At 44.2% G+C, this 27,628-nt stretch overlaps 1 protein-coding gene across 5 annotated transcripts; it reads right to left on the bottom strand.

The window, feature by feature from the left end:
* Window positions 1–1,312: 1,312 nt before the first annotated feature.
* Window positions 1,313–27,553, bottom strand: map4k5 (mitogen-activated protein kinase kinase kinase kinase 5). 5 transcript variants are annotated; one of them, XM_019277885.2, is made up of 36 exons: window positions 27,096–27,553; window positions 26,439–26,689; window positions 22,717–22,774; window positions 18,604–18,694; window positions 17,595–17,659; window positions 17,439–17,494; window positions 17,301–17,348; window positions 16,013–16,055; window positions 15,852–15,924; window positions 15,617–15,748; window positions 15,348–15,410; window positions 15,161–15,242; window positions 14,626–14,742; window positions 13,604–13,682; window positions 12,973–13,044; window positions 11,926–11,984; window positions 11,717–11,784; window positions 10,663–10,707; window positions 10,550–10,583; window positions 10,258–10,468; window positions 10,142–10,165; window positions 9,965–10,050; window positions 9,640–9,681; window positions 9,304–9,388; window positions 9,137–9,216; window positions 8,340–8,400; window positions 7,896–7,898; window positions 7,566–7,680; window positions 7,235–7,293; window positions 6,961–7,064; window positions 6,524–6,701; window positions 6,324–6,392; window positions 6,119–6,211; window positions 5,896–5,966; window positions 4,121–4,176; window positions 1,313–2,396 (listed from the first exon to the last, which is right to left on the bottom strand). In XM_019277885.2, the coding sequence occupies exons 2-36, from the start codon at window positions 26,544–26,546 to the stop codon at window positions 2,309–2,311; spliced, it is 2,718 nt and encodes a 905-aa protein (XP_019133430.1). In that variant the 5' UTR covers window positions 26,547–26,689; window positions 27,096–27,553; the 3' UTR covers window positions 1,313–2,308. The 5 variants fall into 5 exon arrangements, with proteins under 5 accessions (XP_019133430.1, XP_019133431.1, XP_019133432.1 ...); XM_019277886.2 differs by lacking the exon at window positions 7,896–7,898; XM_019277887.2 differs by lacking the exon at window positions 10,142–10,165.
* Between the last annotated feature and the right edge of the window lie 75 nt (window positions 27,554–27,628).

The following is a 27,628-nucleotide window of genomic DNA, read 5'->3' as shown; positions in this document are numbered from 1 at the left end:
CAAAATAATTGTTTAAAAAAAAAAAAAAAAAAAAAGGTCCAGTGCGCAACATTTAGGAGAATCTATAGGCTGTGAAGTGAAGCCTGCAGTTCTTCAAACGTCCACTTGAGGCTGGCTCCAGAAGTGAGTCAGTCTCCATAAGTCCCCATGTTTCACAGCAGAAATAAACATGTTTACAGCCTGGTACAAAAAACAGTTTTGGTCTCTGTAGCTAATTTCCCCGTTCATGACAACTGTACTGAGGGTGAATTTATATACAACTCACCTGTTCACATTATATTAAGGCTTAAAGTTATGCAGGATTAAGAGCGTGGACGCTTTGATTGACCTCAGATGATCCACATCTTAGCTGATTTTTAGATCACAGAGGCCAACACGGTGGAGAGTCTGAGCTTTAAAGCGACTCTTCAGAAACATGTGAGCGGCGTCACGGCTACACCTGAAAATAAGAAACCTTGCCGTGGAGTCCGTCACGTTGCTGCAGTAGCAGAGCTTCATTATAGCTCGTCATATACTGATGATAAAGAGTGTTATGTATTTATAAGGCACCTTTTTTAACACTTGATTAATAATTATTTTTAATGCATAAGCCCAAAGAACAAACACCGATATGGAGGCACAAACATGATAAAATCAATGTAGGTTTTTTTTCTGTATTCTTTTCATTTTTAAAGTTTAGTTTGGTGCTTTCAGGATCTTAAAACGGTTCCCACAAAGAGTCACAGGACTTTTTAAACAGTTTGTGCAGATTCAGCTTCTCCTTTTTTAAGTTTTATTGTGTTTAAACTGAAATCAAGTTAGAAAATTACACAATAAAAACTGAATGATGAAGAGAAAAGGTGACAGAAAGGATGAAAGCAGAAACTTTAATAACCGTTTTAACCTTTTTGAAGCAGTTTTATTTTGAAGGAGATCTCATGTGACTTCCTGTGACTCTCACTCCGAGTGACTTGACACATTTCTGTCTTTTCCAGCACAGTTCCCATAGGAACAGCTGGACTCCACCTTCACCTCCATAAAAAAAAAAGAAAAGCAAAGCCTGAGAGGGTTTTTGAACATTTGTAGACGTTCACACCTGAGATGAGCTCAGACTCAGCAGGTAAACTTCATGACATCATGTGACAAGGGAAACTTAAACCTGTTGCACTGAGACCAATTAGTGCAGGTTGGTGAAGTCGGAGGAATGGCAGACTAAATGATGGAAACTGATACTCATCTTCCTCCTCGTTAATCCCATCAGACGCTCATCAGCAGTCTGTCATCGTTACATAAATCATAACACACAAAAATAACCCAGAGTGCGCTCGTGTCGTCTTGTTAACAGCTTTTTTTTTCTTTTTTTTTATTACAAAAACAGCATACATTAAAACATTTTGCGAAGGGGAATGCAAAGATGTTAACCAAACCTAGCATCGTCCCTCATTTTGTCATTTTATTTTAAATTTAAATTACAAAAAAAAAAATGTACAAAAGTGCTTACATGGTGCAAATAATAAGAAGTAAAAGAGGTCTATAAAAGAAGGTAAAGAAACAAACTAAAGAGGAAAAAAATGTACATTATGTCTAAAAACGCAGCCGAGCAGGAGAGAGATCAGCGGTATATTACAGAGCGAGTAAAAACAACCCCAAGCTGCTCAGGAACTGTTCACTAGGTAGTTAATCCTCACGCGGCAGGACTGCACCGTCGCTGCCTGTTAACAGTCTGGAAATCCATCATACCCTATATTACTTACTTATCATGAGGTTAATAAATATTGCTTAAATTACCCACAGTGCTCGTGAGTTTCTGTTTAAATTGATCTATTACTACAGTTTATAAAAATGTCCATCAAGGTTTGCCACCTGCACTGATTATGAGTGACAACAAGACGATAACACGATAAACTCTCCCGCCGCTCTCTAATACGATCACACATTCATATGAACTTTAATGGCACTTTTTTTATTTTTTTTGTCAATAATACCTCTAAAGATAAGTCGTTTGTAACTCGGAGAAGTGAGAGAAGAATGCTGAGTAACAAATGTTCGTTTATTTCCACCCTCCCGCTGCTCGTGGCGGCGGGTTTAAGTCACGGTGAGCGTGTGCTGCTGGTGCGAGGCTCCTGGAGGAGGATCCTCTTTTTAAAAAACTGACCTGTCCATCCCGTGTTCAGTAACAAAAACTGTTTGAAACCAGACGTTTCCCGTGGCTGCCGATGCTCGGGTGAAAGTCTGGAGTTTTCTCCCAAAACTGTGACATCTTATCCACTTTTCTAAAATAAAAATAAAAAAAAGGAAAGAAAGCGCCCGGGACGCGGGTGCAAGAGGCTCAGTAACTGTTCTCGTGACCTGCTAAGATGTAGAGGTTGCTCAGGGCCGTGGGGTTGTCCGTGGGCCGGCTCTCCAGAACCACAACCCTGCAAGACACACACACACACACACGAGAGTCAGAACACAAACACTGAATGACCTTTGAATGTTAAGTTTTATCATTTAATGTACATTAAACATGTCTGATAGAAGGACTGACGCCCCTCATGTCTGTTGGAGTGACGAGGATTGTGAATGTTTTGTAGTTTGAAATCAAACACGTTATTTTTTGTCTTAAAACTCGTCGCGCCGTGTCAATGCTGATCAATCTCCTCTGATGGAGTCATGCTAAACGGCTCGTTACCCGGCCTGATCGAGCTGTCGGTCGGATCAGGAATCCTGCGGGTGCATCTTCAGATGCGCTGACAGCTGAGCGGGGGAAGCTACAGTCTATACTGTCCGATCCATCAGATGAAATTACAGAGGCATGGAGAGACACTCAAACCAGGCTGGCACTGCCCGGGCGGCGGTGAATAAAACATTGGGGGGGGCTGGGCAAGAGAGGAGAGCTCGCTCACGGTGCCACGGGCAGGGCGGCTACAGCACGAGCAGAGTGTGTGTGTGTGTGTGTGTGTGTGTGTGTGTGTGCACGAGGAGCTCAATCACATCCTGCTGTGTGATGAAACCGTCATGACATCAGTCCGAACCGAAACAATTAACTGATTGGCAGAAAACTAATCGCCTGCTTAAAGCTGACCTCCGCTCGGCCTCTGACGGAGACACGAAGACGCTGCTACTGTAAATTATCATTTAATTTACAAACAGGCTGATTTATCTCAGACATATGTTGTCTTCATGTAAATGTAGATTTAAATTTTTGAGGAAAAAAACACTATAAACTATCAAACGTCACTCTGAACACGGTGTATATTTCTCACACATCAAAACATGAACGACATATTTTGATGATGTCATGACGTAGCTACACACTGGACCTTTAAAGAAATTATAAAAGAAACTATTGAACGGTTAAAACAAGAAGTTTGTTTGGATTAGAGACTAATTTTATACATTTTTCACTATAATCTGAAAATTCAAAGACAAAAGGACTTTGTTGCTTTAATCTAAAACATAAACAAACAGATGAATCATAATAAAAATGATTGTTAGTCACCGCTCAAACACCGTCTGGCATTTTGTAGCTTTTATCTGATTTTAATTTGAATATTTTTGGGGTTTTTGGACCAAAGAAAAGTTATTTTAAAGACACCACACTGGGATGTCGTGAACGTATGACGGGTATTTCTCTCTAGTTTTTCATATTTTCTAGATAAACGCAGACACCGATGGTTCATGCAGCTTTGTTGGATTTCATCAAACAGACTCGTGTCTGGCTTTCTGCTCGGCGTTCATGTCGGAGTGACTGAAGCAGGCGAGAGCCAGAGGGCATCCAAGGATAATGTCGAAGGTGCGTTCAGGGACGGTCGGATAATCTGAGAGTCAAATCTAGGGCACAGAAAGAGGTGAAGAGAACGAAGCTTGAAAACAGAGCGAGTGGGTCAGAGCGCAGCGAGAGGCGAGCTTGCGGCGCAGCGGGCCAACAGGTTGTTTGGTGGTTTCCAGGTAATCACACCTGAGGGAGAACAGCCGTGATCACGAGGTCACGGAGCTGATAAATTATATTAACGATGTAAACGCAGATAAACAGCGAGGCGGCTCTATTTATAGCTCTGCTGGTGTTTCATAACATGAGGTGTCCCTTTGAGAGTTTCGTGGTGCTCCTCCGCTCGTCACTGACGTAGCTGAAAGGTGGATGTGTCTGTGCACCAACCTGTCGGATCCGAGGAGGCGGAACACTCTGCTTGGATCACAAATCTCCTGGGTCACCTGTGAACGAGAAAACACAACAGACTTAAACTGAGCAGCAGCACCGTTTCCTCGAAGACAGTTTCAGCAGAACAAACGGGTGACGTCATGGCAAACAACAAACTGATCTGGCAGAAACTCTAAGGCAAACGGACCAGAGTTCGTTTCCTCGGATAGTCCAACTCGTTTGGGCAGGTGTGAAAGCTTGTCCGAACTCTGGTCCGCCTGAAAACCCGGGGCTCGGTCCGCTTGCGAGTGAACCCTGGTGCGGTTCGCTCACAGCGGGAAAGCAAACGGACTATACAGTGAACCCAAAGATCAGAAAGCCGAGCGATGAGCCGGGTTTTCTTCTTCCTGGTCATTATCTTGTTTTTTGGGCAACACCACCCCCCAAACGAGGAGCTGTAGTAACTGTGTGACATCCGTGCGGTTTGGTCCGCTTTGTAAAAATGAACCGAGTCTCCCGGATCGGACTGTCCTGGCATGAAAGCTGTTACTGAACTGCACGATGTGGATCCAGCATTAGATGCTGTGCTGCCAACTAGACTAGAGAAGTGATATAAACATCTGCAGTCAGTCTGTTTTAATTTAAAGATTCAGTGGTGTCTGAATACCCCTCACCTCACCTCACCTTCCAAACATGTCTCTCAAAATTTGAGAAGAGCTGTAGGAGAGGAGTGAGGTCGTCAGGAGGACAAACAGTAAATAAACACACTAAAAATGAACTTTCTTCATTTTCATGTAGTTACACACTGATGACTGTTACTGCGTACAGTCCTGCAGCTCACCTGTGCCAGTCACAAGACGTAGCCCGACACGGCGCAGTGTAAAAGACCCCCCCTCGTACAAAACACACGCTCTGTGTTAACATGTCATGAAAACTTGTCGACAGATGTGAGATAGTCGACGTGTGACACCTGCTAGGTGTAAGTCCTTGGCCTCGGGAGAGATCTGATCCGTTTAAAGTCTAAACGAGAACAAGGTCTCGGGTGTTCGGAGAAGCACCCACCGGAGCAGGCACGGGCCGCCGGGCCTGCCCCCCTTGAATGCCTTCGCTGCTTTTGAGAGGAATCATAACAGGACGAAGGCTGAATTATTTAGTGCTGCTCCCCGTTGTGTGACGGGCTTCGTTTATGACTGAGCATGAATTTTGCATGGCTGCTGACATTTCAAAAATCCTTGCTATGGGAGGACTGTCAAGCTGCGCTGGGCACAGACTCTGCAAACAGTTTCATCCGTCTGACGCGGCGAGCTTTCAAAAGGGCGGCCGCCGATCCACGTATCGCTTTTCATAAAAACAGAATGCTTCACCTCCCGGCGATCTCTTGAACTTTTATTCTGCCGCCGAGCGCGACTCGTGATCAGGTTATCATGGAAGCTCCTCCGTTGAAAGGGGGACAAATTCATTACCTCGGCCCCGACACAAAGACACTTTGTCTGGCTCCACCTGAGGCCTAATCCTGGGATCAAATACAGCCTGTAGACACGCATGTAAAAAGCACTCGGGGTCTTTGTTGAGCGAGAGCCGGAGGTGTTTGTTCACGCGTAGAACAAACAAGTCTGTGCTCAGGACGTGACAAATGAAAACTGATGCTGATGCTTGGCATGAATTTTGATTTTAGAATAACAAAAGAGTCATCTCACTTTGAACTAACAGACATAAACTTGGCTACAGAGTTAGAAAATGCTTTGTGCTGTCACAATGTTCCACCCGGCTCTTGTGCTGATTGGATATTTTACCTCGTTAGACTTGAAGCTCTTTCCCTGCATGCCGTGTTTCCAGAAGGCCAGGACGCTGTCCTGAAGGCACACTGTGAGAGGAGAAAGGTGAATGTAGAGTTTGTAAATGACACATGTTGGCAGTTTCTTTCCTAATATTTCCCGTTGAGGAAGAGAACTTTAAACATCTGCGGCTCTATTCCTCCGCAAAGGCCGTAAAGTCGGCAGCTGTCTGAAAGCTTACCAACAGATCCGATGCAGAAGTCAAAGCTGAGCTCGGACGCCAGCTTCTTGTTGGACTTCAGTCTTCCCTGGAGGTTAACAATCTTCAGATTTTCTGTGGGAGAAAAATAAAATAAAAAGAAGCTTGAATAGAAAAGAATGAGAACACAGAGACTCGCATCTGTGCGGTTTAAAAACAGTTTGTACAGACTGTGGACGGTACTCACGGTCCAAACACACCAACACCGTGTCTCTCTCCAGCTGGGTGACGTGGATCGCGTCCACCTGCTGATTACCTGCAGGACGGGAAAACAGAACACTGACGATCCAACGCAGCATGTATGATATATTTTATGTTTCTGGTGAGGTGAGAGTGAACAGGAAGCCTGGTTGATACCCAGTGCGTCTCTGTACATGTCTGACTTACTTGTTCCCATCTCGGTGAACCAGGAGGAGCACGAGTTGAGGTTGATGGTCTCAAAGCGGACCACCTGTCCCGGCTCTGAGCCCTGACTGATGGCCACGCACACCAGAGGATACTCCTGCTCCGGGACCACCAGCATCTCAAACACCTTCAGTGGGCTGGGAAGAGGGAAGTCAAAGTGCTGCGACGGGAAGACACAGAGGGGAGCGTCAGCGATGTTCTGATGTTTAATGACACTTTATATTGTGGGGAAAAAAGCTAGTGACACTTCAGTTTATTTGTGTTATTGCAGGGGACATAAACATGAGTCTCAGTGCACAGAGATTTTTAATATTTAACCACAGATGTGCTCGTGAAATAAGAAATATATATAGTACAACCTTTGAGTAATCTTTCTAGGGACAGTTGTGGAGGAGCAGTAATGTTTGAAGCCAACTGACCTTGATGAGCATGAACCTCTGCATGGGCTCATACCACTGCAACAGGACGATCCCGGACTGCAGCGCTCCACACAAATACTTGTGGCCTGTGTACGGGTTTCTCACTGTGAAGCAGAAAAGACTGTCAGGAAGTGGAGACGGGCAGGTCCGGTTTATATCAGCACGTAGGAAAGTAAAGGGAGATGTGCACGGTGCTAAGATGTTCTTCTTCGGTTTAATATGATGAAAGGGTGAGTAAATAAAACAGAGTGGTTGGGAAGGAAAGGCCACTCACCAATGCAGCACTTGTGACAGCCCTTTGTGTCGGGGATCTTAGTTGTCAAGGCGAATCTCCTGAGGAGAGAAAACAGTCGAGTTGTTGTGACCTCGGTCTTTAAAAGAAGTGCTGCTGACGTCTAGAATCAGGGAAGTCGGCCAGCGCTTCTTCTCCTTTTTTGTTTTTTTCTACCCCTGCGGTCGTTCGTCATGATGGCAGACGGCGAAGAACAAAAAAGACTGCACAGCACGAGCGCAGTGACTTGACGTTAGAGACGCAGAGCTGTGACGGCAGCTGCTGATTAGTTGCGGACTAATAACTTAATAACTCGTGGCTTTGTCGGTCTCACCTGGGTAGGATTTTGTCCGGGAAGCGGTGAGTCTGGAACTGAGCCGCCAGGCCGGGTTTCTTCAGTTGCTCGAACTGCCCGATGAGATTGTGGGAGTACAGCTGGAAGGTTTTCCCTACAGCAGACACACAGTACGTTTAATCATCAGCTTCACGAGTAAAAACAGGAAGCGGTGTAGTAGTTAAGTGTTAAAATGTGCTCAGTAAAGATCATTTGATTTTTTTTTTGATCCCGTGAAGCAGATTTCACATGTAGAGAAAAGGTTAGACGTGAACAGGGGTAAAAAAAAAAAAAAAACAGAAGTGTGACGATGGTGTGAAGCATGATTACCTTCTGATGAAGCCAGTTAGTAGAATATCAAATCAAGCCAGGCGAGAGGAGGATGGACAGTGTCCAAGGGAAGAGGAGAAGAGAAAAGAGGTTAAGTATACCAAGGGGCAAACTGCTGAAGGTAAAACCGAAAGTAGACCTCGCACTTTGTAATCCCATCCTCAGCGGTTAAACCGAGAAAAGGCTGCGGCGACTGCTAGGTCAGCCAAACGAAGACAGTTTTGTCTTTTCTTACAACACACAGCACGTTTGGTCTGTTTGAACGTATAAAATAAATAGAGGTGAGCGCATGTGCCTCTCTCTCTGGTGGTAAACACAAGAGAACAGATATTTCAGGGCAGCAGATATGGAGTGGGCTGTCTTGCCAGATAACAGGGGACACAGAAGCAGCAGGTTATGACAGTGGCCAGTGAAGCAGGAGGCTGTGATGAGTCCATCGCTTACCAGACAAAGACATCAGGTTGTTGTTGATGACGTACAGCCATGTACACTTCCTCGGGAAGAGCTGAACGGGGGAATTAAACAAAGACGGACATTAGTTCTGAACGGAAAACATCGAGTGACCTCTGCTGAACTGTCCAATCATAAATCACATGTATGTAGTTAGAATCGAGGCTCTAATCGTAATTAAGCGTTATTCCAAGAGCAAGGAGAATTAGCTGAGTACATTATTTGAAGGAGTTACAGATTACATTATAAAATAGTATGAGCAGCTTTAGCCTTCTAGCACAATATATACGATATAACATACTCTAAGTTAACCACAATCTGATCCTGGTGATCACCACATTCTCGTTTTAAAATGAATCTGGTAGAAACGTTTTTAATTCTAAAGTCTTTGTTTGTTACTACAGTAATTAATTAATATGACCTTTTAATCATTTCCTTTCCAACCATATAATATCCTGTCTTTTAATATTTGAAGTCCTGTGTCAGGAAACGTTTCAAATAATTCAAATGTTTCAATAAAAAAGTAAAAAGAAAAAGAAAAAGAAATGAGAAGGACATGTCATTTAAAGAAATACTGTGTTTTGGCCTTTATTTTGATAGAGACAGCTGAAGAGTGACAGGAAATGTGGAGATTGAGAGAGAGACGGGGAATGACATGCAGGAAAGAGCCACGGGTCGGCTGCTCTACCGATTTACGCCCCAGAAATACTGTAAATATTAAGTAGCCTGTACAGGAAGTACCGGGAGGACTGAAAACAACAAGTAGTGATGTAATAACTGTTTAGGGTTACCTGCTCCATCGTGGCTTCGTGCAGCTCGTTCAGATTCAGCGTGTAGATGCCGTCCTCCGTCCCAAAGATCAGATACTGATCTAGAAGTGGAAAAAATATATATATATAAAAAATGAAGCACTGGATTTAATAAAACATGTTAATTCTCTTGTTGCATGAAGTTGTACCTTTGGTGTCCGGATGAATCCAGGACGTGGCACAGTTGATCTTCAGCGGGCAGCCGTCAAACACTTTGGAGAAACAGGCTCCCATCTGAAAGGAATAGGAACATGGCTCAGAACAGGCAGCCTCTGGCTCAGTGAAAGAGCTACAGTGTCAGCCAGGGTTTAATGAGCTGGAGGAGAAGAAGAAGAAGAAGAAACCACAAAGCTCTGTGGACCCCAAATATCTCCAGAATGTACAGCAGCAGCAGGAGGAGGAGGAGCGGCAGAGAGTTTAATAACAGTGCCCGTGAAACCGGACCAGCAGAGAAGAGAGACGAACAATGCAGATGATTCACTCACCAGCACTTTAGGAGTGGGAGGCAGACCATTGATCGCTGGTTTCTGAGGACGAGCAGAGGAAACAAAAAGAAAAACATAATGTAGATGAAGAGCAGCGACGATTCATTTTAAATTAGCAGCTTAATTTATCTCCAGCTTCAACAATGAGCTGTTTTCTATCGTGTGTGTCAGGAAAAAAACCCCATCATATTCGAGGTTTCAGTGCAGCTAGTTGGAGACGCTCCACCGTTAAAATATAGGCTCTGAAACCACAGATGTCATTTTCATCCTAAAACCGGCTGTAACTTAAGAAGAGAAGTGTGGCTGTCGTGACGCTCAGACTCACGGGGAATTCCTTTTTCTCCTTCCGGTGCTGTCGGTTGGGCGGCGGCTTGGTGCTGCCTCCGTTCTCGCTGTCGTCCGAGTCGTTATCTGTCACGAGAGCAGCCAGGTGAAACTTAACATTTGCATTTGTTTTATCACACTGTCAAAGATCGGACACGTTTACATCAGGCTGCCTTACCTTTACATTCTGATTTACTGAGGGCTTGTGAAAATAAGAAAGTGCTCGTTTAGAGATTTGCACGAGCGGCGTATGAAGAGGTTATCGCATGTGAATTCAGACGCAGTGAGACTCACCAGGATCGGAGGCGTGAGACAAAATGCCGGGGCTGCTGACGCTGGCGGAGAGGAAATCTGGTGACGAGTGTTCCCCCTTGTTGCCCTGCTCGGGCGTGCTCTGCCGGCGAGGCACCTGATTCGGTCCGTTCTCGGAGTTGGGGAACCTCCGAACCGTCAGAGACGTCTCCTCGCTAAGGCCGAGCTCCTCTGACGAGCTGTTTAATCGCGGCTGAGGAGGGATGGAGCGTTAATTAAAAAAACACACCTCGAACAAACAAATCAAAAATGTTTTTATCATTTTGGGTCTGACCTTTGGGGGCAGAGGAGGAGGATTGAGAGCTGACCTGAAATGAAAGTTTTTTGTTTTAGAAACGACAGCAATGAAACGTCAATGTGAAGTCTTAATGTGTCGGCGTCACTCACAGCTCCACTTCTTCGAAGGCATCTTCGAGGTGGGCGATGTGTCCCCTGCGGGAAACACACAGTGTGATCAGTGTGGAAAATAAGACTCATCGGAGCTCGGGAGGGGCGGCGATGGTGCAAATGTTTGTTTGAAAATCGCTCCTTAGAGATGAAGAGTATGACTCTAAGGAGAACAACAGGTATTCATTCTATTACCGAACCCCGGTGAGCATCATGGGATGGAAAACAACAAGACTTTAGACCAGACATCAAACTTCTCAGAGGTCTTTCATCACATAATCTTTTTAGTATGACGTTAGTTTGAAAAATGAAACAAAGTCGGCAGACGACCTGCAGAACTTTACAAGATTTACTGAGTTCTGGTGCCAAACACAGCAGCAGACGTTACTGTACTGCCTGTGTCAGGCTCATGCGTGCAGCAGGATGCACAGATTGGATCTACAGCTATTCTCACACCACACATGGTGAATGGAGGAGGAGGGGGTGTCAGGGAGGGTTGATTTGTGGACGAGGTGGGCGCTAAATCTCACAGGAAGGGACCGAGCGAGGGGTGGAGTGGATGGCGTAAGGGTTAGTGTTACCGTTGGAACAACTCGTCCTCAACGCTTTTGAGAAGGCTCCTTGGAGGGACAAGCCGAGAGACAGAGCGAGAAAGAGACAGAGAGAGAGGTGGAAGGAGAAAAACAGTCAAAAAGCACATGGACAAGTGAGAAACTGCAGAGGGGGAGAGTGAGTTCATGCACAGACACAGGTCAGCTCCGGTGAATCAGCAGGTTAGTGTGAGAGACGGCGAGAAGCATCAAGAAGAAAAGACAGATTACATTAACACCAACATGCTGTGTGCATCTTTTATATCGGACGTCTGCGTTCTGTGTTTTTAACTCCAAAGATGTGAAATAAATACAGCGAGCCAGACTCTCTGAATGAATCTCAAGAGATGCATCCGTGTAATAAATAAACCAGGTCAGGAGAGAGTGAAACAGAGTGAGAGAGTGAGTGTGTGTGTGGGGGGTAAATAGGAGCAGTTCCCGTGACAACAGTTTCCATGGATTACCTGGTTGTTATTCCTCCCTCTGCAAAGTGACTCCAGGGGGAAGAGAAGTCATTATCTTTACTCACATCCTGTGGAAAGACACACGCACAAAAATAGTTTTTTTTATTTATTTGCAGGTAGTTTTTATCTTTTTTTCCTGCGTGCACTTAAAATGAAACAGGAAGTCGTGCGTGAACACGGGAAGAAATTAAACTGGATTTGATTATCACCATTTCAGAGTGAGCTTCGGTTTCCTTCCGCAGCGGCGGCTCAAACTGGAGCTTGTCGACTGTAGATTGAAAAGAAAAAAACAAAAACAAAGAAGAAGATGGTATTGTATTCAGTTTATTTTTTTAAAAAGATCTTTCACACACATCTTTGTGCACTAGGGGGCATCAGTGCCTAACACTTGAAGACACACAAAGCCTTGAGAGTAAGCGGCCTTGTGCATTCGTACCAGGAGCCTTGAAAAAAACAACAAGACTCGAGTCCATTCTTAACAAAAATTCATGTGTAAGAATGAATCAGCTCCGTTACAACGTACCTGCCAAAACCCCGCAGAGATTTACGACGCCGCTGTGTGAATGTTTGGTCTGGAGTCTAAAGAGGAGTTTGGTCACCAAAGACAAACACAGATTTCGCTCGACACTAACCAGATCTGGTCAATTTGGGGGGGGAAATATTGGTGCGAGTGCAGAGAATCACAAATAAATCACGGGGGCAGGTTCCATTTTAGTTTAGATTTGAGGCCACATTCTTTCAAACAGAAAGAAGAGACAGGTTCAGTGTTCAGGATAAACACGCCGTAATTATGAAGAAAGAAAATCAGCCGACCTGCCAATAAATACTCCCCACATAATCAGCTTCTCATTATCAAAGAAACTTTGTATTCAAGAATTCAGACCACTCTTTACTCAGAGTCTGCCGATAACGTGATGGTGCTGCGGCTTTTCAAACCGCAGATAAGAATGAGGAGGTGACACACAGCAGAGAGCGGTAAGTCCAGGAATCAGGTGAGACGTACGAGTCAAGACAAATTTCCTTGTTAGGATCTGATTAGTTATTTAAAAATGTGAGACCGAGATGTCACAACAACCAAATTATTCAGCCGTGTTCAGGCGGTCAGTAACCACGCCTCATGCAGAGGAACTCGTCTTATTAGTGCCACATCAACGTTGTGTTATGTGCTACAGCATCTTTTTTTTTTTTTCCTCGGGAAGTCTAAAGGAGTGAGCCAAGGGAACAAACACACACTGTCTCGCTACACCGTGACTAACCTGCGTCCCCCCTGTGTCCCTCAGTGAAGCTAGGACTTGAGCATGGCCCTCCTCGGTGTGTCCCATTGTTTGCTTCATGTAGGAGGGAAAGTCGAGACGTGATTGTGAGAAACTTAGATGAAACCAAACAGGAAGTGCAAACGATCACAGCACGAACGAGCACAAAACACAATGAAGCTACAAATAAATACGACATCCAACAAAAGACACATATCTCAGCACTGGACTGATACTACGTCAAACCCCAGTCACAGACACGACACGGCACAACTTTATCTACAACACAGACACAACAGCTTCCCTGAAGGGTCGGAGAATAATAGAAAATACACAATCTGTGAAGCTGTAATTCCTCAAGAGAAGAAAACCCCTTCCCTTCATTATCACACTGCTCAGAAGCTGCATGGACACACTTTCTCTTCTGTGAATCCTCGGGCTATTTTTACAAACACTGCCACATGCTGTGGGTCTGGAAACGTGCCAGCGCTTTCAGGATTAGCGGGGATGTCCCTCAGACAAGCTGCCGGACCTCTCTGTCTCTCTGTCTCTGTGGGGACTGACATGCTGACCAGCGATCGGACAGATTCGTGGCAGGAGGGAGTTTTTTTTTTTTTTTTTTTTGTTCACTTACAGTCTATCTCTGAGCGCGTCCTCTCAGCTCTGGCCTGTTTGTTGGTGGACCGGATGGTGTGTCTGACACCAGAGAGGGGCTGAAACAAACAAATGGTTCAAGTTAAAGAAAATAGGTTTTCACACTGAGATCAGCACTCGGTAAGGGAAGTGGGTGAGGTGTCATCAAATCATATCAGCGAGTCATTTGCCACAAATATGACGCTTATCTGTCGAAAAAAACATCTGGAGAAACAAAACTCTGAAACTTTATGCAGAACTGAGAGCTGCTTTCTGCACTGAAACTTTGCATCATCACATTATCATGCATCCCAGAGGCTGCTTGTTTGCAACAAGCTCCACTGCTTGCAGTCAATAGCCTCCAGGGTGTTTTCATTCATCGTGGCCAAGACAGTGCTACTGCTGTCAGTGGGAGAAAAGCACAATGGTCTCTTAAAAAGGCGCTGGTACCACCTCTTTGGCTGCCACATAGATGTGATGTTGAGACCAGTCGGAATAATAATGTCGATGGAGAGAATCAAGATGAGGGGATGGGGGGATGGGAACTTTCACTTCAGCAGAGCTCAACTTTTACCGTTTATTGCAGAGTTGCTGTAAAAACACGCTGTGCTAATATTTACATTCGCCGCTGATAGAGCGTCTGTCAGTGCTCGCATGAAAGTCTGTTTTATGACAAGGTTTGGTACATCGAGTCTGACAGGGAGGGCTTGTTTCTTATCACTTGGAGGATATTTTTTATATTTAAAAAGAATATAAGTTAAAAAAAAAAACATGTGAATGTTCTTAAAGTTTATTTTCGGGGTCTTTTTTAGAGTAGGGAGAGATGACATGCAGCAAAGGGCCGCAGGTTTCTAATCCAACCTGAGCTGCTGCAGTCAGGAGGCGGCCTTTGTACACAGTGTGTGAGCTACTTAGTAAAATTGTCGATGTCTTTATAACCTGTGAAGGATTTCAATGACCTTACTTCCTCAAAGCAGTCCTGGTTAAACTGATAAAAGTGTACGTGACAGAGTCAGGCATTACCTCCAGGTCGTCGTCGTCCACCTCGGTGTAATGCTGGTGGTTCTCTGGGTTGTTCATCTTGTCTAGGAGGTCGACGGCGAGCCTCCTCGTCAAACCTGTCTGAGCCACGTAGATATGCTGCGAGAGACAAGACAGGAATCACAAAGTGGTTTATCGTTTGAGTTTGACGTCCCTGATCTCACACACAGGGTCCGTTAAAATCCCGGCAGAAATGAAAGTTTCTCCGTCATGGAGTAATTAAAGCGTCTACGTTAATCATCAGGATGAGACACCTTTCCTCAGAGACATGCCCTGTGTTAATGATAACTGTCTGCTGCTTAAAACATAGTACAGGCTGAAGCCTCAGTCTACTTCCTCTAGAAAGTAACTGCTTAAAATATCAAACTTTAAATGGATGTTACTCCATTTAGGGCCAGACTCAGAGTTTGACAGCCAAACCAAACAAAGGCTCATCACAACTGCAAACACGGAGACTTTTGAGACTTTGACGTGCAAATATTCTGTTGGAATCTGAGTGAGCAACAAGTTTTATTACTGATAGAAGTTTTTCCGCGGTGGGCCTCTTCTTTGGGTTCTTCGTGAGAGACACTTTGACAAAGTTGTGGAAGGCCGTGGACCTGGTGAACGAGACGATTTGTTTTTAATACAAAGATCGGCACTGAAGAGCAAAGAATCGTAGCGTAATACCAGAGCGGCACACTGGATATTTTTGGGGCATTCACCATTTGTTTTTGTCTTTTAGCTTCGGAGGCTGGAAGTTGCTCTTGGACATCAAAAACAGAGCCCTGGGACAGAACACAGATTAAGGTTATTATGACAGTACACTGACACAAAGATGACACAAGAGGACGAGGCAATTCTTTGAATTAAACAGGATGACCATTTAAGTAATCGAATGTACATGACGCAACAGGAGAGGAACACAAAAGCAGAAAGTAAGAATCATCAGAGGAAACTGTGACTGATCATTTCTGAGAAAAGTCAAACATACCTCATTGGATGCAGGTCAAACATCGGAGGCTGTAGCTCGGCCAGCTCTATGGACGTGATGCCAACGGCCCAGATATCGCAAAGCTGGTTGTAGCCGCCGTTCTTTTCCACTGCTGCTACTTCTGGAGCCATCCTAGAAAAATAAATAAATAAAAATCAGGAATGAGTTCTTGAACTTGCTCAACGAAGCCTGTCAAGAGGCAGAACGGCTCATTCGATGAGGGTGATTCACTCACCAATAAGGTGTTCCAATGAAGGACTTTCTTTTGGCAATGGTGGCTGTTATTTTGGCCGCAACTCCAAAGTCAGCTGTAACGAGAATTGACAAGTTTTGTTTTTTTTCCACAGTTATGTAATCCACATTCGACCGAAAGCTTCAGAGGGAAGAACAACTCACCTAACTTCACATCTCCATTGTCTGTCAGGAGTATGTTGGCACCCTGTTAAGAAGAAAATCATTTCATTTAATTCGAGGGCGATGTGTGTTAGGGTTCATAGCAAAGTGCCAATCATGGGTTTAACTTTCTCGGTAACATCTGGTCTAGTTGAAGCGTTAACTGCCGGTCTGTTACTGATCCGACCGTCTTTCTGACAGTGTTTCTGTTGGCTGTGACTGACAGTCTCTCTGGTGGCATCCTGCAGCGAGAGAGGAGGAAACAGGAAGTGCTTGCTGCGTAGAGTCGAGTAAAGATAATAGGTCTAGCCATGACCTTTAGTGATAACACTAGACTGAGGCTCCAGTGTGTGTGTGTGTGTGTGTGTGTGTGTGTGTGTGCAACAGACAGCTTCAGCTCGGCCTCAAAACCACTGTAAGTGACACCAGTGGTCACATGCTTTCGAGTGAGCACATCCACAGCCATGCTTTTCCTGTGACTTCAGTTCACACCTCTGCAGCGTTGCTGCACCAGAGAGAAGTCGAACCTCCGACGACCAACAGCTGCCTTTTTTTTTTTTAAGAATATAAAACATCACTTTGTAAACCACACGGTTACAGGGAAGCTTCTTTTGGGTACAGAGACAGGTTAGGCCTGTTCAGGGGATTCTTGTAACGAGGAAGATGAGAGCGCGGGTCCAATGTTCTTGGACAGGTCCCAAACTTTATAAAAAGTGTCCGCTGAGGAGTGAAGCATGCATGAGGTGCATTCATTGGGAGTACAGTCCATTATAAGAACGAAGCACGACTTTTTATTGAGTCGTTTGTAGCTTCAAACATGACCTGAATTAGTGAATGTGACCGCCAGTCTCAGAGCAGAGACGCATGAGCATCCATTTGGTTTTTGAGAGGTTGTGTGTGTGATGTGTTTGATAAGATGTGGTTCAATTACAGATCGAACCACACTTCCTGTAATTATCAATAGAAATGTCAAAGTCTCTTTCCCAGGCTTGTTTAGTAGCTTGCAAGGTCAGAGAGGAGTTTGTGTGTGTTCTTGGTCACCTGTAAAAGTCTTTTCTACGTGTGAGGTGGTAGTATTGTTGTTTATTTTATCTTTAGTGATGAACTGATTTGTAAATGTCTAAAAAGTTCACATGTTGTAGCTGCACAAAGGATAGTAAGGTCTAATAAGGTGCATGCTTTAAAGTCCGCCTTACGGAAACATCAGATGCACTCACAGTGAGGTGAATTATTTTAAGGTTGTGTGCTTTCTCCAATATTTTAAGATACGTTGCTTAAAGAGTTTAGATACCTTGATGTCACGGTGCATCTTGCCTTTGCTGTGCAGATATCCCAAACCCTGTAAAGGAAATTTAACACAATGAGTTCAGTTGAAAACAACAAAATTTGGACTTTTATTTCTAAAAAAATGAAGTAAAAGTTAAACGACCTGTATGGTCTCCCTGCAGACGTATGCTATCTGAAGCTCTGAGAGAGGTCCGGTCACTGTAACGACACAATTTCATGCCGCGTTTGCAGGGTAAGGATTGCTTTCTGAAAAACGTATGAAGTGTTTTTAAAGCATTTTATGACGAGTAGAGCTCACCATGATAGATGTCCTGCAGAGAGCCTCCCCCACAGTACTCCATGCATATCCAAAGTTTCTCTCGACTGACAAAAACAGAGAGAATTATTGAGTTAGGAGCTGCTGCTGCTGCTGGTGGTTGCCAAATATTTCTGACAAAACATAATGAAGGTGTCTTGTTAAACAAGATGTGCAAATCAGCAATGCTTCCTGAAACAGCAAGTTAATAAACATTATAATGCTTTTCATTGGTGCTTCTGTACTTGGGTGAACTAGTTGTGAGACATGAGATGGGTGAGTAGAAAAATTATGTCAGGCTCCTGACAAAAAGCTAAAAATAAGACTGTGATCTAACTGTGACACTTGGCCTGCAGAGGAGCTGATACAGTACGCTGCCTCGGATTCTCAGACACTTCTCTGAGAGTTTTCACGTCTTTAAGCTGGACGTGGAAATGATTTCGGGTCAGGAAACGGATCTGAGAGGAAGCCTGAACTTCCCCGAATAAAAAAAAGTGGCTCTTCTGATACGATTAATCTGGTTTTATAATAATTAATGCGTGGCATGTTGCTCATTAACGTTTTACAGTAAGCGTTTGTGCTCTGGTGTGGGGAGACTGTACCTGCTGTGATACGACATGCATCTCTCCGGACTAAACAGCCGTATAAAAACACATCAGAGGGCTCGTATTCCAGTTAAACCTGCTGGAAGTCGCGAGCAGCGCTGGGCGGACCGGCTCTACTTCCTCTCAGATAGCAGCCACAGAACATTAAAACATGAGAGCTGCATCCTGGCACTGAAGGGCCTTGTCAGCACCAGTCAGCCCGGTTGAAGAGTCATACTCTCACACACAGGTGTGACTAAGTCATTAAATACGTCATGCGAGTTTCAGGCAGCGGCTCGTAACTTTGACAGCGACATATGAATTCCACAAATGTTATACATGTACTGGCCTTGAGAGGCAGAGAGAGAGAGAGGAGAGAGGAGAGAATATAAAATGACAAAGCACGAGTATTTCAGGCTGGCTCTTACCAGAGGTAGCTCCCAAAGTAGGCCACAATATTGTGGTGCATGCATTCTTTCACCATGAAGATTTCCTGCTGTATGATGGAAAAGTCATCCCCTGGAAACAGAGTTAGAAATCACACAGACACATGGACAAAAAATTAGATTTTCATTTTCTGTACAGGGATTTTAAAAATGAGATATTTTCCATTTGGAAATAAACACCTCGCGAAATGATCGCGGGGTGCGGGAGTTACTACGTCGTTTGTGGGGGGTTTAGAATTTTTCTAGAAAACCACAGAAGCAGAATTTATTCTTTTGACACCGCGAGAAACCTCGAGTTTAAACTCAAAGCGGCTCAGACCAAACCAAACGTCGTACACGCCTCAAACTTTATGTTTCAGAACCAAGTCTTCCCGAATGCAGCTCAGTATTTCATCTATGTGCAAATTACAGAACGGCCAACAACAACAGAAGGAACACCTTGTACTTTGAAAGTTTATGTGGTATAGGCTGATATCCAGGCCGCTTTCCAGCTCAAGCAAAGCACTCCAACACATCCGACCAGTAGGAAGTAAGAGGAGAAAAATATGTAAGCCCAGCTGCTCCCAATTGTGCAGAGACACGGCCCTGGAATACATTAACGGGAGGTTAAGATCTACCAGACTCTGCCAGCTTCTATCAACAGACTGTCATCAAAGGCATCATCCAGACTAAGCTCATTTAATGGCCAAAATCTGTGCCAGAAAAAACTGCACAATACTTGTGCTGGAAATCGACAGAGCTCTTTTTTTTGGACGCACTGATCACCAATGCTGCAGGTTAAACAAAAGATGTTTTGACGTCTCATAAAATCAGCTGTCAACAATTTCTGGACGTGGCCTGAAAGAGCGTCTGCAGTGAGCCGAGCTTTATACACAGCTCCAGACGCCCAACAGCCAGGTGGCTATGTGGTCTAGACTAATTAAAGTGATAGAGGGGTGCTGGGAGTATGTGACGAAGCACGGTAAATGGAGAAACATCCTGGGCCACAGAGTGCACAAACAGTTTGTACCAAAACGAGGCAGCAGTCCTGGTTTGGGAGGGTTCAGCCTCTCTCACGTGAGCGTCTGAATTAAAGTCTAGTTGGAATGCCGACACGTGGATAACTATCCCGCTGATCAACAACAAACCAGTGATTTTCCATCAGCTCTGCCTCCAGCCTCAGATAATCTGGTAACTGCCTAAAGTACATAAAAGAACGACGGCAGTGAGCTGTGAAGTGTAGACATTGCAAACAAACATATTTCTTTTCATGAGACGGACAAGTCAACAAATCATGTGAAAAGACCAGAATCAGTGATGAACTGACTCGACTAACAAGTGTTACCTGTACCATAGACCTCTACTGTTGTCCACAAGGAACCGTAGTTTACCATAAGTCGAACCTACATCTTCCTGCTGCTGTAAATACTCCGTATCAAAGTTGTACTAATCCGCAGCTAGTTTCCTGCTGTCTTAGGTATGACTCAGCTTTTTTTAAACAAACCTAAATATCTGTTACTTTTACAGATTTATGTCTTCAGTAGGAACACACGGGTCTGGGGTTAAAGTATTCACAGACAGACACACAGAGTATTTTTGGACTTTTGTTGACCATAGCAACAACAACAAAAAAAAAATACAGAATATGACTAAGTTTATGTGTTAATCAAGGCGGGGGAGACGTGTCATGAAAATATTTTTTTTTAGCTGCTCGTACTATACTGTACATGGAAAGAGTGGGTGGAGTGTAACTGGTTTTATGAGTAACTTGTGACGCGTCTCACAGCTTCAGTGATTTATTCTTACAAACTTATTACGTCCAAGAATAAATAATTACAATCGGGAGTGTCAACAGAGGCTACGGTGACGTGCCAGTATCTCTCAGCATTCGAGCCTTGCTTGTTGCTCGTCCTGTAGATGTAGATGTCAAAAGTGGAAATAAACTTCCCACCATCTCTCTGCCACATTAGAAAATTCACACTTTTAGGAAGTCATTAATTAGGATCTAATTACTGCGTGTGTAATTACACACACATTTTGTTTGTTTTTTTTTCATTTAGTTTCATGTTCACGTTTTCAAACGGACGTGTTGACAGAGAGCAAACGGCGCGAGGAGCCGCAAGAATTCGAGCGAGGGTAATTTCAGTGACACGACTCCGAGCGTGGTCAAACAAAAAAAACAAAAAAAACACACACACACACACACACACACACACACGAGCGTCTTCTCTTCTTGGTGAGCTGAAGCCACTTCCTCTCAGACTGAGCGCTTCCCTCTCCTCCCTGAACGTACACATCCTCGCTCATCGCTTCCAGAGTTTCGACTCGGCGTGTTGAAGTTGCTCAGTGTGGATTGTGATTTAATGTTAGTTTGCTCAGAAACTTTTAGAAAGTCGCCCCTTCTGTTCTGACGGATCAAGCTCAGAGAAAATAAAAGAACCGCATGCACAGAGCGGAGACGATCTGTCCACACCCAAACAGCTTGCAGCAGAATGTATAATGAAAAGTGGCAGGAGGCTGCAGCCAACTTCTCACTGGAAATAACAACAAGACAAAGAAAACTAAGTGTCATACAGAGAAAAGAGGTTTTAATGGATGCTTCCCTGCAGTGGCCAACACTTATTTGGTCTTTTACAACCCCGACTTATCAGATTAACGTGCCCTGTTCCCTGCAGCCCCTGCAGCCAGAAAGCTTCACCACTCCTATCTCATTTCTCCGTCTGTGTCCCGGAGTTACTTCATACCAGCCGTCACTCCTCCTGGTCAAACCTGTTTGAGACGACGGTCCGCCCAAAGCTGTTTACCTGAAGCACAGAAAAGGAGCGACTCTTTGCCAAAGTGCGGGTAAAGAAAAGAGAGTCCTGCTTAAACAGGACGGCCTGGGCTGGGTTTAATCCTCCTTTAAGTTGAAAAAATAAATAAAATAAATAAAGCTGAAATATGAACAATGCAAATAGAAATTGTTGTTTAAAAAAACGCCTGCCCAGAGTTATGCAACTGACACACATGCAGAGGACAATCTCTGAGTAGAGAAACCTCCCAGTGAGCTGCAACAATGCCTTTTTAACTTCACTTAACCATTAGCTGTCCGCCTGTGAACTCCTCATTTATGTTTGCACAAATAATGAAACATATAGATCAGTGAGTGCGTCGTGGAATTAAATAATCAATCAATTAATCGACAATCGAAGAACAGCTCGTGCAGCTTCTCCGGTGCGAGGATTTCTGTTTTTTCACTCTAAATGAAACATCTTTGAGATTTGTTCTGTTGTTTGTACAAAATTAAAAATTTAAGACGTCACCTTTGGCTCTGAGAACCGTGAAGAGCAACTGGTTGTGCCCTAAAGTGTCGATTTACCATTTCTTTCCTCAAAAGTCATGAAAAACACTTCCCTTTCTCTTCTTTTGTCTTTTTCTGACAGCTGACAGCTAAGCCCCCTTCATCCTCAGAACACTAATCCTCACATCTCCTACATTCAAGCACAATAATATGTCTGCGCCTTAAATGAGAAGTCCGCAGACCAATCAGGAAGTTAAATAAATGTCCCTTTACAGTTCGAGCTCGTATGCAGAACAAAGTGACACCTGTGGAAAACAACAGCGCATAAACTTCAACCAAACAAACAAACCACCAGTCCCGCATCCTCCCACGTGTTACCGGCTGGTGAATGAAAGAGAAAACAAACAGTGAATCTCTTTCCTCGCGGTAATCAGCCGGGGCTCAAGTCTGGATGTTGGCGGTATAAAGGCCTCGTCGTAATCCCACTAATCTGGATCGCACCAACTCTGTCACTAGGTCGCCGACGGCACAGACCCCGGAGCCGAGCGCAGCCTCGGTCTTAAATAAACAAGCTTATGAAAGAAGACATCATGTGTATCGATAAACCAGAGGTCATCGCTTCACATCAAAAATATCAAAATATCAGCTCGGTTATGAGCGTTGGCACTGTCCGACAATATTTTCTCTTTTTAGTACTTTTTATGCATTCCATTCAAAACCCTGGAAAATACCTGATTTATTTTCCAGACCTCTCGTTGTTTTGTTTTTTTTCAGCTCTGGACACAAAGACAAACAGGCCTGTGATGAGAAAAACTGAGATAATGAGACGATCTTACCTGGTTCCAACTTTATGATCTTCACAGCAGCGAGCTCTCCAGTTTTTATGTTTCGAGCCTGAAAGACAAAAACAGCAGCACGACCGTCAGCAAGGATACAAATATAATATAATATAATATAATATAATATACACTGCTTTAACCAGAACTCATGTTCTTGATTTTCCCATCGAAAATCACAACTACTACATTATTTCAGCCACTCTAATGTGAGGCTTTGCCACTTTTTTGACAGTAAATTGAAGATTTTTAGGTGAGGCTTTGCCACTTTTTTGACAGTAAATTGAAGATTTTTAGGTTTTGTGACGTTTCAAGACATCACAGAGAATCACAATGGACAATTCTCACTGTATTCTGACATTTCACAGACTAAAAGATTCATGGATTTGTTGAGGAAGGTAACCAGAGACTGTTTGGAACTGTAGGTCGGACAAAAACAAACAATCTGACCATGTTATCCTGCAGCTTTGGAACATCTAATTATCAATTTGGACTGTTGTTTTTAAATTAAATGATTAATCATTAATGAGAACAATCTTCAGTTGCAGTTCAGAGTGATCTGTGATCTGTGAGTCGCCATTTTGGCCTTCACGAGCATTAAATCAATGAATGTCAGTGTCATGATTCTTTCGTCTCTGTGAGAAATGGGGTGAAAGCTCTGGGATACAAATGGCAGCGCCTCCATTGGACAAATCAAACATCGGCTGCTGCTCTGGTTTCACATCGGACGAACCAAAAAGTCTCTTTGATCACACATCATCACCATCAGAGGTCAACGCATGGGCTTTGTTAGTCAGCAGGGAGAAGCTGGACAGCGCCTGTTCGGTAAAGCTCTAAATATTCCTGCTGAAGATGACTCGCGGTTTAGTCAGTCTTACACAATTTCTTTTACGTACGTTTGCATTACATTTAAAAAAACGCATCCATTCATCGCCGGTGAAATCTTAAAGCGGGCCGTGCTGAGCTCTAAATCCAGGTCAAGACGGGATGCTCCCTAATCCGTGGGAGTGGAGTGACGGGACGAGCAGCTAAATCAACCGTAAAGCATAAAACCCTCCAGCATGGCCGCCTTCAACACAGACAGACACACAGACACACACACAAAGCCTAAACCAGGTGATACCACACATGCATGCACACACACAGAACCCTAATTTAGAAAAACACTTTTGACATGGGGAAAGTTCAGCGACTTTAAAGTTTATTTAAGTAACCTCTGCTTGCTTTCGGTCTGTCTTTACATTTCCTGACGTGGCCGACACCGACCTGAGAGCTAAACCCAGAAAGGGGAAGTGTGTGAACTGACCAAATATGAGCAGCTTTGACAACCTTCGACTGCAGGAAGAAACAGCAACAGACGAGACCTGACATCAGCTCAATCACCGCGTCAGCTTCGGCTGACTGCAGTGACTTTACAAAAAGACAGAACATTTCAGGACACACTATGAAGGATCAGTGAAGAGTGTAAAGTCTAGATAAACTTCCCTAAAAATTGTTTTCTGGTCCGAATAATTTAGAGTAAGACTCCAGGTACAGGTGTAAACATTTAAAAGGTGCAGTGTGCAGCATTTGTTGCATCTAGTGTGTAATCGCTGCATTGCAATCCCCTCACGTCACATCTAGAAAGGATGAAAGGCCCTGGTCTGTTCTGGGCTCCTGTACAAACTGTAGATATAAAAGTCTGAATTTTTAAGTGACAACAACAAGAAGATTCTTATATTCAGGTGATTACACGTGCGTGAAATCGCAGCGATTAATATTATATAACAAGGGCTCTCAGTCTGACACACTGGACCTTTAAAAAAAGCACTGTGTAAACAGAATGGAAGCGTATGAAGGGAACAGCCAAGGCTGTGACGTTATAATGAAGATAAATGAATCATTATCAGCAGCAATAACACAGAAAGAATAAGCGATCCTCGGATTAATATAATCAGATGTAATAAATCATCCGAGGGGAGGAATGCCGTGTCCACAGCAAAGCCCGGGGAGGACTTTTCCTCGATCTGAGGTGTTTCCACTGTGAGCACGGCCCTGAACACACCCATAGTGAAACGCGTGTTTAGACAGGGGCCTGATCATATTTCAGCCCGCTGCAGCTCCGCGGCCTGCGAGCTGTGGGAGAATACCAGGCGCAGCATTCCACCGGTGGCCTGTCTGGGGGTGGGGGCCGGCCAGAGAGGCTTTGTATGGAGGGAGAGAGAGCGAGAGAGGGAGAGAGAGAGCATGACAGGCTGAACTATCACACCCCAGATCAGATGGGTCATCTGTTTATCTGTGGCAGATGCACGAACGAGAAAATTCTGCACCTCCCTGCAGCCAGCCAGAACGATCCGAATAAATGATCACACGGCTTCTGTGTATAAACATTTAAATCCAGTAGCACGGTGCCAATAGAGACTCGATAGAAACATCTCTGATGGATTTCACCGTCAGCTTTGAGACAGAACAGAAGTGCGTGCTGCCTTCAAACAGAAATGTTTGAGCTCTGGCACAGTTCAGTGTGTTTATTTGAATTATTGCAAAACTGAAGTTGTTGCTGCCCGCAAGAGAAAAAAAAACAAGCAAAAAACTCCACTCTCGCCCAGTTCGCTAGGAAAAAAAATGACGTGCCTCTGAAGTTAGTAGATATATTGTCTGTGTATGTTTATAAGATGATGGCAGAACTGTGTGCACCATCACAGCTTCGACACTGAGGATCATTCGAGACTTGACGACTGTTTAAGTTCAATTATTTCCTGATAGCGAGCTTCTGAAAACGACTGCTGCTTCAGACTGAGGATGGATAAGTCACGTTTCTAACTGGTTTTAACAGACGACGTCACATTTTGCAGATTTCGGCAAGCCTCTGTTGGCTTCTGGTGCGTTTTGGAATTGACTTTAAAGATTTTACTGATCACTTTTAAACTAACTACAACGCCAGCACGCAGCCTTAGATCCTCGGGTCTTGGTGGCTCAAAACTAGAGGTGACTTTGTCGTCTCCATCAGGACTCCTCGACTTTAGGACAACCTGACCGAGGAGACGAGTCGGTGAACTCTTTCTCTGAGATGTAGTCTATTTTTTAATCCTTTAATTTCTCCATCTTTTATCATCTTTCTCTTCACTGTCTTTCTGTGGCAGTGAATCTGTCACGTTTACTTCTTGTTTTGGCTCCGCTGCTCTGTAAAAAAACACTTTGTAAACTCTTGTTTTGTTTATTATTAATATGATGACGTGTGTAAAACAGATAAGCAGGTACTGAAGCTGTTCACTCAGCTGAATGAGTTCAAGAAATTTAGTTAACTCAGTTGAGCAGGAAGCAGGAAAAACAAATAAAAACACGCAACAGGAACTTCGTGTAGACTACATTCTGCATTAATTGACTCATATTGTGCATGAAACGTCTGGGAGACGCTCATCATAGTCAATCAAAACGAGCTGCAGGGTTTTTCTCTCAGTCCACCCGCTGATTCATCGACTAATCGCTGCAGCTCGACGTGTCACGTCCACGTTTAGCTCATTAAGCTTCGTGGCAATCGACGACGCTCATCTCTGCCAGCGTGTTTATTTCTAGGAGACTACAGCACAACAATAATAATAATAATGTGCTCGCCACATGTTCGGCAGCAGGACGTCCAAATCGAACGCCGCTCCTCCTCGCCCTGGTTGGGTTGATCAGTAACGTTGGTGGGACGAGCTCTGCAGCTCTGCAGGTGACAACAAACCTGTGGGAAGTTTTACCTTGTACACGTCTCCGTATGTGCCGCTTCCCACTCTCTGGATGAGCTCGAAGTCATGCTGAGGGTTCCTCCTCTGGATTTCACCGCTTGGCTGGGGAAAGATATCCATGGTGACTCCCCTTTTTACATCGAGTTGGCTTGATCCGATTGGGTTCTGCTGCAGGTGGAGGTGTTGGAGGTGGTTTGATGATGCTGAGGTCCTCAATAGAAGTTCACTTGTCTCTCAGACGGTCCTCCTCCATGCTGCATGTCCTACAGGAGGACAAGAACGTTGAGAAAACCTTACAGCAACGTTGAAGCAATGTCCAGGGTTCCCACACCTTTTTCATGAACAAATTCAAGCACTTTCACAACCTTGAAAACACTGAATTGAAATTCAAGCATTTTCAAGGAATTCAAGCATTTTCACAACCTTGAAAACACTGAATTGAAATTCAAGCATTTTCAAGGAATTCAAGCACCCGTGGGAACCCTGAAACTTAGACAGGAGCTAAAATGAGGTGACATTAAAACATCAAACTCACTAAGATAACATTAGCCCGTGTGTGTGTGTGTGTGTGTCACTCCAGGAGTGAGAGAGTGAGTGAGGGGGCTTATTAGCATCCAGGGAGCTAACAGCTAAGCTACCTAGCTTAGCTTAGCTTCCTAACTTCCTCACCTTTCACGATGCAAACACCGACAAACAGCTCGTCCTGCATGTTTCAAACCGTCTCCAGGACCTTTCACCGGCACGAAGGCGTCGAATAATCGCTTCAAATGTGACTTAAAGTTTTGTTTTTTTACTCCATCGAAGGAAAAAAAAACTGTGACAAAAAAAAAAAGTTTTCAAGTTTTTAGCCGTTGACACGTCATTTCTAACCGCTGACAGCTCGCGGAGAGCCTCGCGCGCATGTGTGTGAGGTATTAACGGTGAGATGTTTTAATTAATGTCAGGTATTAATCTTAAATTGACTCCAGGACAACAGAAAAAGCAACAGTCTGCTGTTAATCTCTGTCTGTGTGTGTGTGAGAGAGAGAGTCGCAGTTACAGGATCCTGTGTTGGTGCGTTCAGGAGCTGCTCGGAAAAAACAAACCTCTCAATACAAATGCAAAAATGTTTCTGGTCCCATCACAACCATACGGAAGCCCTAAAAGGCCATACATACATACATACATTTTATTCCACCCGTTTTCCCGTGATAACGAGATAA

This window comes from Larimichthys crocea, chromosome XXIV, assembly GCF_000972845.2.
Source record: "Larimichthys crocea isolate SSNF chromosome XXIV, L_crocea_2.0, whole genome shotgun sequence".
Taxonomy (NCBI): Eukaryota; Metazoa; Chordata; class Actinopteri; family Sciaenidae; genus Larimichthys; species Larimichthys crocea.
The sequence above is the reverse complement of the archived record's forward strand: the minus strand, read 5'-3'. Positions and strand labels throughout refer to the sequence as shown.